The 13,228-nt window shown below is 42.9% G+C and overlaps 1 protein-coding gene across 2 annotated transcripts; it reads left to right on the forward strand.

Annotated features, from left to right (window-relative positions):
- Window positions 1-4,186: 4,186 nt before the first annotated feature.
- Window positions 4,187-6,208, forward strand: LOC144035796 (uncharacterized). Of its 2 annotated transcripts, none has more exons than XM_077545734.1 (4): window positions 4,187-4,301; window positions 4,378-4,428; window positions 4,514-4,585; window positions 4,669-6,208. In XM_077545734.1, the coding sequence occupies exons 1-4, from the start codon at window positions 4,218-4,220 to the stop codon at window positions 4,762-4,764; spliced, it is 303 nt and encodes a 100-aa protein (XP_077401860.1). In that variant the 5' UTR covers window positions 4,187-4,217; the 3' UTR covers window positions 4,765-6,208. The 2 variants fall into 2 exon arrangements, with proteins under 2 accessions (XP_077401860.1, XP_077401861.1); XM_077545735.1 differs by having other exon boundaries at window positions 4,520-4,585.
- The last annotated feature ends 7,020 nt before the right edge of the window (window positions 6,209-13,228 follow it).

Genomic DNA, 13,228 nt, shown 5'->3' on the forward strand with positions numbered 1-13,228 from the left:
CCGTGACGGCATAATGAAGAACTGTCTGTCTCCACGTGGTTCCCCGATAGACGCATTAGTAACCCCTCGGTCCTGTGCGTAATCACACCCAAGAGGCGCCCGTCAAGATCATACATCTTCTTGGGACTCTCGAGTCTCACCACCGGACACTTCAAGGTGTTGACCATCCTCGGGTCGATTATACAGTCGTCCGCCCCCGAATCCACCAAAACCGTCATCTTTGTGTTCACCCCAACCCACATCATTTCTCCCGAAAGTTGTAGCCTCTTCGAGGTAACAACGACCATGGACTGGGAGTACTCACACTGGCTGTTACGTCGGGATGGGATGGTTGTGGCAGAAACGGTTGTGACGTCACGACGCCTCTCAGGCCGCTTCCAACACTTGGCCGATTGGTGTCCGGACCGACCACGATATCGGCATGCCAGGTCTCTCCACCCTCTCGAGTGCTCCGTCGCCGAGAGGCGCCCTCCTCCCAGCTGCATAGGTTCGACGCCATCTACAGCATGAGGGCGTCGCCACGAAGCGTCGGGAGGCGAGGCGTTGAGTACGTGCCCCGCGGAAGCGGCCGACACCGGCTGCGCAACCGTGGCCGTTGCCTCCGGTCGTCGCTCCTCGTCCCGTTCCAGTCGTCGCTCCCGCAACCTGTTGTCCAATCGGATGGCCAAGCCGATAAGCTCCTCCAAGGTGGACGTCTTGTCCCGTGCTGCCAGCTCGTCCTTGATCCGCGGGTTGAGTCCCCGCCGGAAAATCCCGCACAGCGCCGCTTCGCCGTAACGGCTCTCGGCGGCCAAAACCCGGAACGATATGGAGTATTCCGCCACGGAGGAGCCGGATTGTCGGAGGTCCAGTAAGCAACTGCCCGCCTCCTTCCCTTTTACTGGATGGTCGAAGACGTTACGGAAGTCCGCTAGGAAGGCAGGAAACGAGGCTCGGAGCTCCGGGTTGGCTTTGCTGACCGCCATCGCCCATAATGCCGCCTGGCCTGAACGAACTGGTCACACCCACCGATTTCGCCAGAGTAGCGGGGAGGATGGGGAATACAACATTGCCTGCTGGTCGGGACGCAGGTAAGACAGGAGACGCTCCGGCTGGTCGTGATCCTTCCGCGGCCGTAGATTCCGATCTCCGTTCCACCTTCAAAGAGAGCGATCCAATCTGGGCGGCTAGCATCGATATCGCCTCCTTTAGTTCATGGAAATATTGCTCATGCTGTCCGAGCAAGTGTCCATGGCTGGCCAGGGCCTGGCGCAGGCTGTTGGGATCTGCGGGGTCCATTCTTGGTCGGGTGATTCTGTCACGGCTTGTGAATGGAGGACCCAGATGCAGGGAGGTAGGAGAGCCACGGCAAGGATGCGGATAACGTAGTTTTAATTTACTAACAAAAGCAAACATAAAATCACGCTCACAGGCGGACAAAAGCAAACACAAAATCACGCTCACAGGCGGACAACAAACAAAACCAAAATCATGCTCGATGGCGGCAAAAAGGCAAGTCATGAGAAGCAGGAGAAAATTCTTGTGGGAGCGAAACCAGTCGGGTCAGGAGAGTAGCGTCTCGAGGTAATCACCCGACACTCCTTGCTGTGTCCGTCAGGCTTTTATCCTGGCCTGATGGGCAGCAGGTGTGTATGGTGGGCTCTGCCCACCAGCTGTTTCCCCAGTGCCTGCAAGGGAAACAGAACAGCTGACCCAAATCATGACAACTCTCACATCCAAATTTATTGGATGCTGCTCAATAAAAAGTTGCATTAAATAGGACTGGCAAAAATACTGGCACATTGGAGGCAATTTAATTTAACGCTTACTCTACCCAGCAACCAGAGTTGGGGAAAAGTACTGATATTCGCTACTTGAGTAAAAGTACAATTACTTGGGTAAAAAGCAACTTTGGTAAAAGTAAAAGTGCTCACTCAATTAATTACTCAAGTAAAACTAAAAAAGTACAGGCTCTGAAATGTACTTGACGAGTAGAAGTAAAAAGTAGGGATGGCCGAGTATCGGTATCGGGCCGATACCAGGCCACATTTCGGTACTCGCGACGGATATTGATACTGGTATTGACCCCCGCTCTAGCGGCCAATTTTGAGTCAGGAAATGTCAGAGAGACTTCGGGGAATGAACGTTTTGTTCTGTCTCGTTTGTTTCCTGTGTGTATCCTTATGAGGTAACGCTTGTTCATTTCATTACTTCCGGCAGCGCCATTTTGGTGTGCGTTACTGAGAATAAGTATGTACTCTTGTTGGGAGTAATGTAACCTATATCTGTGGTTCAATGTACAGTATGTTATATATGTTTGTAGCTCACTTAACTACGCAGTGTTTAACTCTTTGACTGCCAGACGTTTTCAGAAACGGGATGTCGCGAGTGCTAGCCGATTTAAGCATTTTGACTGATCTTTCAAGGTCCACAGAAAATGTTGTGTTTGGACTATGGAAACACACATACTACCAAATGAAAGATTGAACTTTCATCTTTTATCAGAAAAAAAAGTTTGTTTCTACCTTATTCCGTTCTTCAGTAATCAACAATAGAAAATGGTTAGTTTCACCGAAATGCTCTGTTTTGAAACAAAAAGCGGAGAAAAAGAGCTTTTTGTGAAATGATGTTATTTCATGCACTCTAGTGAATTCTATACTTCTTTTTGTCCATGAATGATGCCACAAACACCTAAATAGTGCTTTACTTCTGTAATACACCACCACCAACAATGAAAAAGTGTTTTTGGATTGCAAAATACGTTTATTTCCATTCGACAGTGTAACAATTTGGCAAAACAATTTCGCAAACTATTTACAAATGTGTGCAAGTGTGGTACTATTTACAATTATGTGGATGTTTCAAATACAGTTTTTCTTTTTGTAACGATCTCCTGCGTGCAAGGAGAGGGACCAGGATTTGCACAACAGATTACTTTCACTTTCGATTGTCCCTTTCGCGTGCAGACGTTACACTTTCTTGATGGCCTTTTTTTCCGGGGTAGCAGACTGCAGCAAGTAGCAGACTGTACCCACTCCTCCGATGAATATGCATTGGACTCGGGGCACTCTTCGTTGTCCGATTGAACGTCCGCCTGAGCGTGCTCCGCGTTTTCCGGTGTTAGCATCGCTAGCCCGTGAACCTTTATGACGTCGTCATAGCCGCCGCGTCAGCGCTTCCAACTTCGGCGTCAACCTCGGAGTCACCATCATCATCATCGATGATGATCATCGTCGTCATCAATGTGCTCTTTAAGCGTTGTTCGATGCTTTTCGTCTTTGAAAAAAAAATGCTCGAGCGTGAGCTGCTTGCAAACCGGTCGCCATGTTCTTCTTCCCTTCCCCAGCCAGTCCCCTCTAGCTCTGCCTCACGTCTTCTACTGACACCTACCCAATCTTATCAAAAGAGAGTCATCGCTGCCCTCTAGGGGCCAAAAATAGTCATTAGGCTCACTAGACCTGCTTGAAACTTTCACCACAGCTGGGCAAGGCTTTACTCCACCCGTTTCAAAAAAATAATAATAATAAATGGGTGGACGTCTTTTAACTCTTTCACTGCCACTGACATCAAAAGACGTTATCCAATGATTTATTTTATTTTTTTTAAAAACAGGTAGAGGAAACCCTTCCGCATGTCTGGTGAAAGTTTCCAGCCTGTCTGTTGTGCCTAATGACTATTTTTGGCCCCTAGAGGGCAGCGATGACTCTCTTTTGACAAGATCGGGTGGGCGTCAGTAGTATAAAAGGCCAGGCGGGGCTAGAGCGTCGAGGAGTAGACGAGAATTGAGGAGAGACGAAAAATGGCGACCGACGGTAAGAAACAGACCACGCTTGATCGATTTTTTGGAAAAGGAGAAGCATCAACCAGTGCTAAAGTGCACCATTATGATGACCGCGATGATGATGGTGATAAGGAGGTTGACGCCGAAGCTACAGCGTTGACGCAGCGGCAGCTTCGTTCACGTCCTAAGGCCTCAGAGGCTAGCGGTGCTAGCGCCGGAAAACGTCGTGCACGACCGAGCACTTCTGCACGCGAGGACGTTCAATCCGACGAAGGTGATGATGATGGCGACAATGAGGTTGATGCCGAAGTTGCAGCGTTGACGCGGCGGCAGCTTCGACCGCGTTTTAAGGCCTCGGAGGCTAGCGGTGCTAGCGCCGGAAAACGTGGTGCACGACCAAGCACTTCTCCGCACGAGGACGTTCAATCGGACGACGACGAAGAGTATCCTGAGTCCGATGGATATTCTTCGGAGGAGTGGGTACAGTCTGACCACGGAGAAAGTGATTCGGACAGTATTTCATCCGCAGAAGACGTCGAAGGTAAGCACAAACTTGCTATGAGATACTTTTCCAGCACGCTGCTAGCACCTCGTGTAACGTGAATGTGCATTCATAGATCGTGGATCGTGCTCACAGCGACGTCCCACTGCAAAGACGACAAAGAGAGGTATAAAAAAAGTGTTTTCAATACACCGCAACAACAAAAGAAAACGCTCTTTCGATATTATTGTAATTGTATATATTTCTTTCAGCTGCAGCTCAGAGTGACGCTCCTCAGAGTGAGCAGAATAAAGGTCCATCAACCAGTGGATCCAAGAAAAAACGTAAATATATATATTTATATATATATATTGCATCACACTGATCTAAAATGAATATTATATGATATTGAAATGTATATTTGCAGATCCCCAAAAATCTGGCTGGCATGAAGCAGGCTGGCAGCCAAACGCATTCCCCTTTACTGTGGCGCCAGGACCGAGAGGTGCCGCAGCAGAGCTGAATTCAACCCGGCCAGTTGACTTCCTGCAGCTCTTCATCACAGACGAACTTCTGCAGCACATTGCTGATCAGACAAACTTATTTGCACGTCAGTCAATGCAAAAACGGGCTGAAAGTCTGCCACACTGCAGGAGTCGTGCTTGGAAGCCAGTGTCTGTGTCTGAGCTCAAAACGTTTTTTGCACTCCAATTCCTTACTGGGTATATAAACAAGCCCAGTATCGAAATGTATTGGACTCAGGACGAAATAGAGACGACACCATTCTTCAGTCGCGCGATGCCTCGAAACCGCTTCCAGCTCATCTGGAGTTTCCTGCACTTCAACGACAACGAGACGGCACACAGTTCAGACGACAAACTATTTAAAATTCGTCCTGTGTTCAATCACGTTGTAAACAAGTTCAAGGAACTGTTTCAACCGGGCAGGAATATTTGTATTGATGAGGGAATGATGAGTTTCCAGGGACGTCTTTCGTTCAAAGTGTACAACCCCCAAAAGCCGGTCAAATATGGGATCAAATCATACATTTTGTGTGACTCCCAAACCGGCTATTGTTTCAATATGCAACCCTATGTTGGCATTAGTTGTTCTCTCCCCGATACAGTGTTCAACTTACTGGATCGTCTGCCAGGAAATGGGTACACACTATTCATGGACAATTTTTATAACTCGATTGCTTTGTGTGAACGTCTCCTGGCAGCGCGTACCAATGTTTGTGGAACGCTGAGGAAGAACAGGGGTGAACCCAGTGAGATAACGTGCCTAACCAACACTGGCCTTGGGGTGGGGGGGAAACTGGTAAGGCACAACACAAATGTTTTGATTGTGGCATGGCAGGACAAACGTTTGTTGAGGATGGTGACAACGTTTCACAAAGATGAAATGCGGACAGTGGAGGTGTGGCGGAAGGCACAAAAAAAAAAGTGCCTTTCGAAAAACCAATTTGTGTTGTGGACTACAATTCCAAGATGAATGGAGTGGACAAGATGGATCAAAACATCTCGTACCACCCATTCACACGGAAAACGTTGAAGTGGCACAAAAAGTTTGTTGCCTATCTTTTCCAAATATGCATGTTCAATGCTTACATCTTGTACAAAAAAAAAAAATCCTGGGACGAGTCAACCTTTTTTGGAGTTCATCCAGCAGGTGGTGAGAGGGTGGCTGTTGCCACAAGACCAGGAGGAAGTTGGGATGGAAGAGCATGAGGAAGCCAGACAAAATACCAGGTCACCGTATTTTGATCCTGAAAGCCGACTTGATGGTAACATGGCCAAACACACGCTGGAACACATGCCTGCTACTTCCCGGAAAAAAAAGCCAGCAAGAAGGTGTCGGGTCTGCATGCGAAGGGGCATTCGCAGTGAGACAAGGCTGTGGTGCAAATCTTGCAGTGTCCCCTTGCACGCAGGCGAGTGTTACACTGTTTACCACACAAAAGTAAAATTTATGTACTTCAAACATCCACACAATTGTAAATAATCACACATGCACAGTTGTACACTTTTGTAAATAGTTTGTCAAATTGTTACTGTTTTCTATGTAAATAAACTGTTTTTTTGCTATAAAAAAAGACTTTTTCATTGTTGGTGGTACTGTTTTATAGAAGTAAAGCACTATTTAGGTGTTTGTGGCATCATTCATGGACAAAAAGAAGTGTACAATTCACTGAAGTGCATGAAATAACATCGTTTCACAAAAAGCCGTTTTTCTCCACTTTTTGTTTCAAAACAGAGAATTTCGGTGAAAGTTACCATTTTCTATTGTTGATTACTGAAGAACGGAATAAGCTAGAAACAAACTTTTTTTTCTGATGAAAGATGAGAGTCCAATCTTTTATTTGGTAGTATGTGTGTTTCCATAATCCAAACACAACATTTTCTGTGGACCTTGAAATATCACTCAAAATGCTTAAATCGGCTGGCAGTGGGGACAACCCGTTTCTGAAAACGTCTGGCAGTGAAAGAGTTAACATCTTTGGCGCTCCGTAGGTTTTTGCAGAACGTCATTTAACGTCTTTGGCAGTAAAAGAGTTAAGTGCCACGTTTACGTTTGCCACACGTTTACGTTTGCCACACGCTTAACTCTTTGACTGACAAAAACGTTTAATGACGTTTAGTAAAATCCTAAGGAGGGCTGCCAAAGATGTTAAAAGACGTTCACTATGTTTTTTTGGGGGAAACGGGTGGAGTAAAGCCTTGGCCAGCTGTGCTGAAAGTATCAAGCAGATCTAGTTAGTATAATGACTATTTTTGGGCACTAGATGGCAGCGATGACTCTCTTTGGACAAGATTGGGTAGGCGTCAGTAGAAGACGTGAGGCGGAGCTAGTGTTGAGGTGAGAATGGCTGAGGAAGCGAAAATGGCGACCGGTTGCAAGCAGCTCATGCTTGAGCATTTTTTTCAAAGACGAAAAGCATCGATCAATGCTAAAGAGCACATTGATGACGACGATGATGATAATGGTGACTCCGAGGTTGACGCCGAAGTTGGAAGCGTTGACGCGGCGGCTATGATCACGACGTAAAGCCTCACCGGCTAGCGACGCTAACACCGGAAAACGCGGTGCACAACCGAGCACTTCTGCACAGGCGGACGTTCAATCGGACGATGAAGAGTACCCCGAGTCCAATGCATATTCATCAGAGGAGTGGGTACAGTCTGATCACAGAGAGAAGACACTGGTTCTGGACTACGATGCCACCATGAATGGAGTGGATAAGATGGATCAGAACATCTCTTACCACCCGGTATAGGAACTGAAGGACATGAGGAAGCCAGACGTAACACCACCGTAATGTCACCGTATCATGATCCTGAGAGTAGACTTGATGGCAACATGGCCAAACACACACTGCAGTATATACTTGCTATTCCCCGGAAAAAAAGGCCGGCAAGAAAGTGTAGCGTCTGCACGCGAAGGGGCAATCGCGGTGAAACTAATCTGTTGTGCAAATCCTGCTGCGTCTCCTTGCACGAAGGGGAGTGTTACACAAAAAGAAAAACTGTAGTTGAAACATCCACACAATTGTAAATAGTACCACAGTTGCATACATTTGTAAATTGTTTGCCAAATTGTTTTGTCAAATTGTTACACTGTTGAATGTAAATAAACGTATTTTGCTATCAAAAAAACACTTTTTCATTGTTGGTGGTAGTGTTTTACAGAAGTAAAGCACTGTTTAGCTGTTTGTGGCATCATGCATGGAAAAAAAAGTGTCAAATTCACTAGAGTGCATGAAATAAAATTGTTTCACAAAAAGCTTGATTTCTCCATATTTTGGTCCAAAACAGAGCATTTTGGGTGAAACTAACCATTTTCTATTGTTGATTACTGAAAAACGGAATAAGGTAGAAACAAAAAAAAAATTCTGATGAAAGATGATAGTTCATTTGGTAGTATGTGTGTTTCCATAGTCCAAACACAAAATTTTCTGTGGACCTTGAAAGATCAGTCAAAATGCTTAAATCAGCTGGCACCCACAGCATCCCTTTTCTGAAAACGCTTGGCAGTCAAAGAGTTAATTGCCTCGTTAACGTCCTTGAGCTGTGGTGCTAAAAGTGGAAAAATTCTGATGAAAGAAGAGACTCCAATCTTTCATTAGATAGGTTCCATGTCTTTATAGCAATAGAACAGAATAATATTCCGTGGGCCTTGCAAAATCAGTCAAAATCCATTGAAATAGCCGGGAGCGAAGGGGGTTGCTTCAGTGAAAATGGCTGGGAGTGAATTAGTTAAAATGTAACTGATAAAAGTAAATAGTAGTAAATAAAATAAATACTCAGGAAAGTACAAAGTACTGAAAAAAACGACTCAAGTACACTAATAAAGTATTTAACTCAACACCTCGTGTCGCGTTCACAGTACACCAACACTTAACCATGGAACACAAGATATAAGAAGACATCGAGGAAATCACCAACTAGTAGGACGATGACATTCAATCATCCCATTGTTTTCTTCCCAACACCCACCTAATCCTTAAACCGACGGTTGCTTCCCCCTAGAAAATTGCTATTTATAGCAGTTGAGCATTTGTCCCTATGGGAAAAGCAAAACGATAATCTGCACTCAGTATCTCATTGAAATATTTGTGTCCTTAAGGTGGATTAATGCCGGTATTTCCAACATTGAATATTTTTGTATGCAAATAATCATTCTATACGAAATTGCAGGCCTGCCTGGTGAATAAATAGGCTTACTTTGTGTCACCCTGGTGAAAACATGACAGTTAACAGAGGACAATAATGAGACATTTTTAATGCACCTATCACATCAATCTCCTTGTTTCCGCCATCTCTGTGTCTGTGGTAATGATGAGGTTGAAAATGAGGCTTTGTCTTGCCATATTAATATGTCTGGCCTTTGCAGCGGCATTCAGGCGCCCTGATTGACATTGCAATGCATTATATGTTTATGCTACATTTTCATTTCAAAGCGGAAACAACAAATGCATGAGATGATCACAGCGTTTGGAAAATGGGTCACAGCAGAGATGTTGATAGTTCTATTTTGCCCCCCAGTGGCATACACACTCAGTGCAGACACAGAGCATGTCATTATCTCCTCCAGGCTTTTGACTTTCTTCCACAGTAAAGTTGGAGTTATAGACTGGATGCATACATGCAAATGTGATGTGTGACTTCCAAATTCCATCATCCTCTTGTGACATACTATGACATGTATAGTATATTTCACTTTTGTACTGTATATTTTAGACATAAATGCTGTATTGTGTTTCACATCATTCTGCACTGAGATGGATGACTCATATGTCGAAGCCACAAGTCACCACTTACACTAATAAAGGCTACATTGTATTTCACATTTTGTTCAAGAAAAAAATCCACAATGGTCCCTGAAATAATACCTTTAAACTGGCAAAAAGTAAAAATAAATAAGAAAATGAACATTAGCTATAAAATAAAATAAAACTCTGTCATTTAATATTTTAATATTCTTTTTTTTGTAGGGGTCACCGACCTCTTTGAATCTGAGAGCTACTTCTTGGGTAGCCTACTGATTAACGGCTATCAGTTTGATACACACTCCTGAGATATAAAAAAAAAATCAAATTATGAATGGTTTTGTTATGCTTTTATGAATGATGGTTGTGTGACATTATTTGAATGATTTATCACAATTACGTAAATATTAATTGACAGCTAATCAATTATCAAATTAAGAATTATTTTTGATAATCAGTGAATTCTTAAGGTATCTTTTTAATTTAAAATTGTCCAAATGCTTGGAATTTCAATTCCTCAACAGTAGATATTCTCCAATTTCTGTCGTCTTCCATGAAAACAGACAGATTATCTTTGTGAAAAAAAGAATTAATTGATTTCACTTTGGAATACAATGATCAAAATGTTTTGCCTATTTTTCTCACGTTATAGATCAAACCAGTAACTTAATCACAATTTGAAATAATGTCTTCGTGTGTAAACGTTTTTTTTTGTTTTTGTTTTTTTAAATCCACTTCATCGATTAAAGGAAAAAATAATCACCAGATTAATCTATTATTCAATTATCTGTCACAATAGTCACAATAATTAGGAAACAGACACTTATTATGCAATACTATTTCTATAAATTGCTACCAATGTTGACATTTTCAAATGGTCACTTCTCCAAATTGCTAGGAAATTACAATGTCTCATTACTAAGCTATTTTTAGAGCAGTACTCATGTGGTCCTTACCGTCGGGTACCACATTGGTGACCCTTGCCCTATCTTAATATTTGAAAAAAAGAGTGACAGTGAGACAAGGCTTTAAATTCTTGGTTAGTTTGATGTATTACTGTTAACTTCAAAAATAAGGGAAAGAATAAATAAGAGTTTAACTTGATAGCCTTAATGGAATGCATTACCACATAATTGCGCTACTGCAAACATGATTTGATTTCAGCAAGTTGGGAATAGTTTCTATACTGTTTTCACATGAGGGAAATAATTAATTTCCTGTGTAAGCTACTGTGATATAGAATTCTTGATTACTTTTGTCACAGATTAATTTGCTTTGATCTCAACCCTACGAATCATTCAAAAATAGTGCAATTATGTGGACTTAATCATGATCAAACCCCTGAATTTAATCATCTGTTTTAATAATGCTGACAAAATATGCCATATTCAAGTTATTTTCATATCTAAAATATTAGAAATATAATAGCAGAGGTGGCAAATCCAGGTCCAGAAAGTAAAAACCCTGCCACCGTTTGCCTTTAGCCTCAGGTGCTAGCTAGCTCCCTAGCAGGTAACCGAGCACCCGGGGAGCTAGCTACCGGGGGCTAAAGCCAAACTGTGTCAGGGTTTTTACTTCTGGACCTGGATTTGCCACCTCTGTTAGGTTTAGGAGATGGAAAGATGACAAACATATGTGTAAAGTAGTAATTTTAATCTGAATTACAGCATTCAAAACTGTGCATTCATAACCCAACCAACTAGTGATTATCTCTTGTACTGGATGACGCTGGCTCTCATTAGATATGGAGGTGTATCTATTGTTATGGCTGGTGATTGTAAATGAACAAATGCAGCCACAGTAGGACTGAGAACCTCATTAGAGGAAGGAGGAAATCTAGGCCATCCCAATCATAATACCTCCCAGTTGGCAAGTTGCACTCTCTCCCTCATATTGACTGTCTAGCGGGTTTTCATGGAGAAAATCCATTATGATGCAATTACTAGAACAAGTACAATCCATTTGGATAGATTACTGAGTTTATTCAACACAGTAAATATTTATAATTTCGTCATGTGGTTCACATTGTGAGAAGTACCTGAGATAATGGTGTTTTCCTTACAAGCGGCACGATAAACACGGGTTTAGTAATCCCTGTTGGGAGTTTGTTCCTGGAGAACGGAGATAATGGCTGGCACCTGGGGCAGCAGCTTGGTTTCTGCACAGTACACATCAACATTTTCCATCGTTGGAAGAGCCCCAGAGTCAATCTGGACAATATTTCACATTGATAACAGCATTTGTAGGTGCTTGAGTAAATGGAGTTAGATACTGAAGGTGATGGCATGGGGTGACCTTATCAAACTGTGATAAACTCGAAACGCCAGACGGAACTCAAAATAACATCATAGTGAAGTAGATGGGATTCATTTGCTGTTCTCTTGCAGCACCCAGTGAGATGAGAAAAAAAAAAGATTGTGTGATGATGGACTTTGCCAGCTTGAAAGGAAAGGCAGCATGATTCAGTGTTGCTGTATTTGCTCTTTTTTGCCCAAATATCTCAGATGAAGTTAATGGCGATTGCTCAAGCTTGTCTAATCAAGCGGCACAAACCTCCTCTGGAGTGACACATTAGTATTCATAAAGAAACAAACACTAAATTTGCCCTAATTGCATCCTAATGGTACCTGATCACTCAACTACACAAATGTGAAAATCTCTGGGCCATAACTATAGTCAGGACAAATTGAGTTGTGTCCCACAATAAGATAAAGGAAGCATGTTTATCTGCTGTGTCTCTTGAGTAAATGGCCCCACCCACCAGCTAATTCATTTAGTATTTACTAACACTATGGCATTGTCACCACCACCTGCAAAATATTGTCCCAGCAGATGTCAGTGTTATACAAGCTATTCAAAATCCAAGACAAGCTCTCCTTTGAGCACGTGCCACAGTTATATCATGTATTGACAAAATAACTTCTAAATTGCTTACACAATCTGAATCTCAAGAATGACTCAAAACTCAATATGTCAAGCATGCACACAAGTGATTTTATGAGCAAACCGCGTAAAACTGCAAGAGAAACATAAGAGGGAGCAGGGAAGAGAACAAAAAAAAGAAGCTAATGTCAAAAAGTGTTTAATATAAGTCAGATTTATGACCCCACGATTCACATCCCTAATAAAACCATAAACGTGTAAAATATCAAACGGAAACAATAAAAGCTTACCTGTGAGCAATAATACATATGGGAACCATAAAAAAGGTTTTACTATCCCAATTTTAAAAGAGTAAAACAATATTGGGTGCCTCCAAACTAGCAAATCAATTATCGGATATGGTTTAGGGAAAAGCTGTGAAAATGAATAGCAAGAAATTGAAAAGATACGCCCCATCCCAGCCAAGGGAGTAATTGCAGTTATGGATAAAGCAAACAATTTGTGATGACTGAAAATCACTGTTGTGTTCATCCTGCTTGGATATTACCTCTGGTGTCCACCAGGGGTCTGTATCTGGGCCCAAAGTGCAGTATTCATTTCACAGGGTTTTTCCTGTATCAAAAAAGCGAAGTGCGCATCTCGGACCGCACAGTTGTGGGTAGGGGGCGTTACCCGGCTACCAAACAGTAGTCAAGAGTAATGGAAAGCAATGTAGACTAAAACGATTTCAACTGCATGGAAGTTGATGATTTAATTCAGCGTTTTTGTAGTTGCCGTGGATTGCCTGTTACAACGAGGACTGCGTTCGGCAACAGACAGAAACGGAAAGACTGGC

Source organism: Vanacampus margaritifer, chromosome 16 (assembly GCF_051991255.1).
Source record: "Vanacampus margaritifer isolate UIUO_Vmar chromosome 16, RoL_Vmar_1.0, whole genome shotgun sequence".
In the NCBI taxonomy this organism is placed as follows: Eukaryota; Metazoa; Chordata; class Actinopteri; order Syngnathiformes; family Syngnathidae; genus Vanacampus; species Vanacampus margaritifer.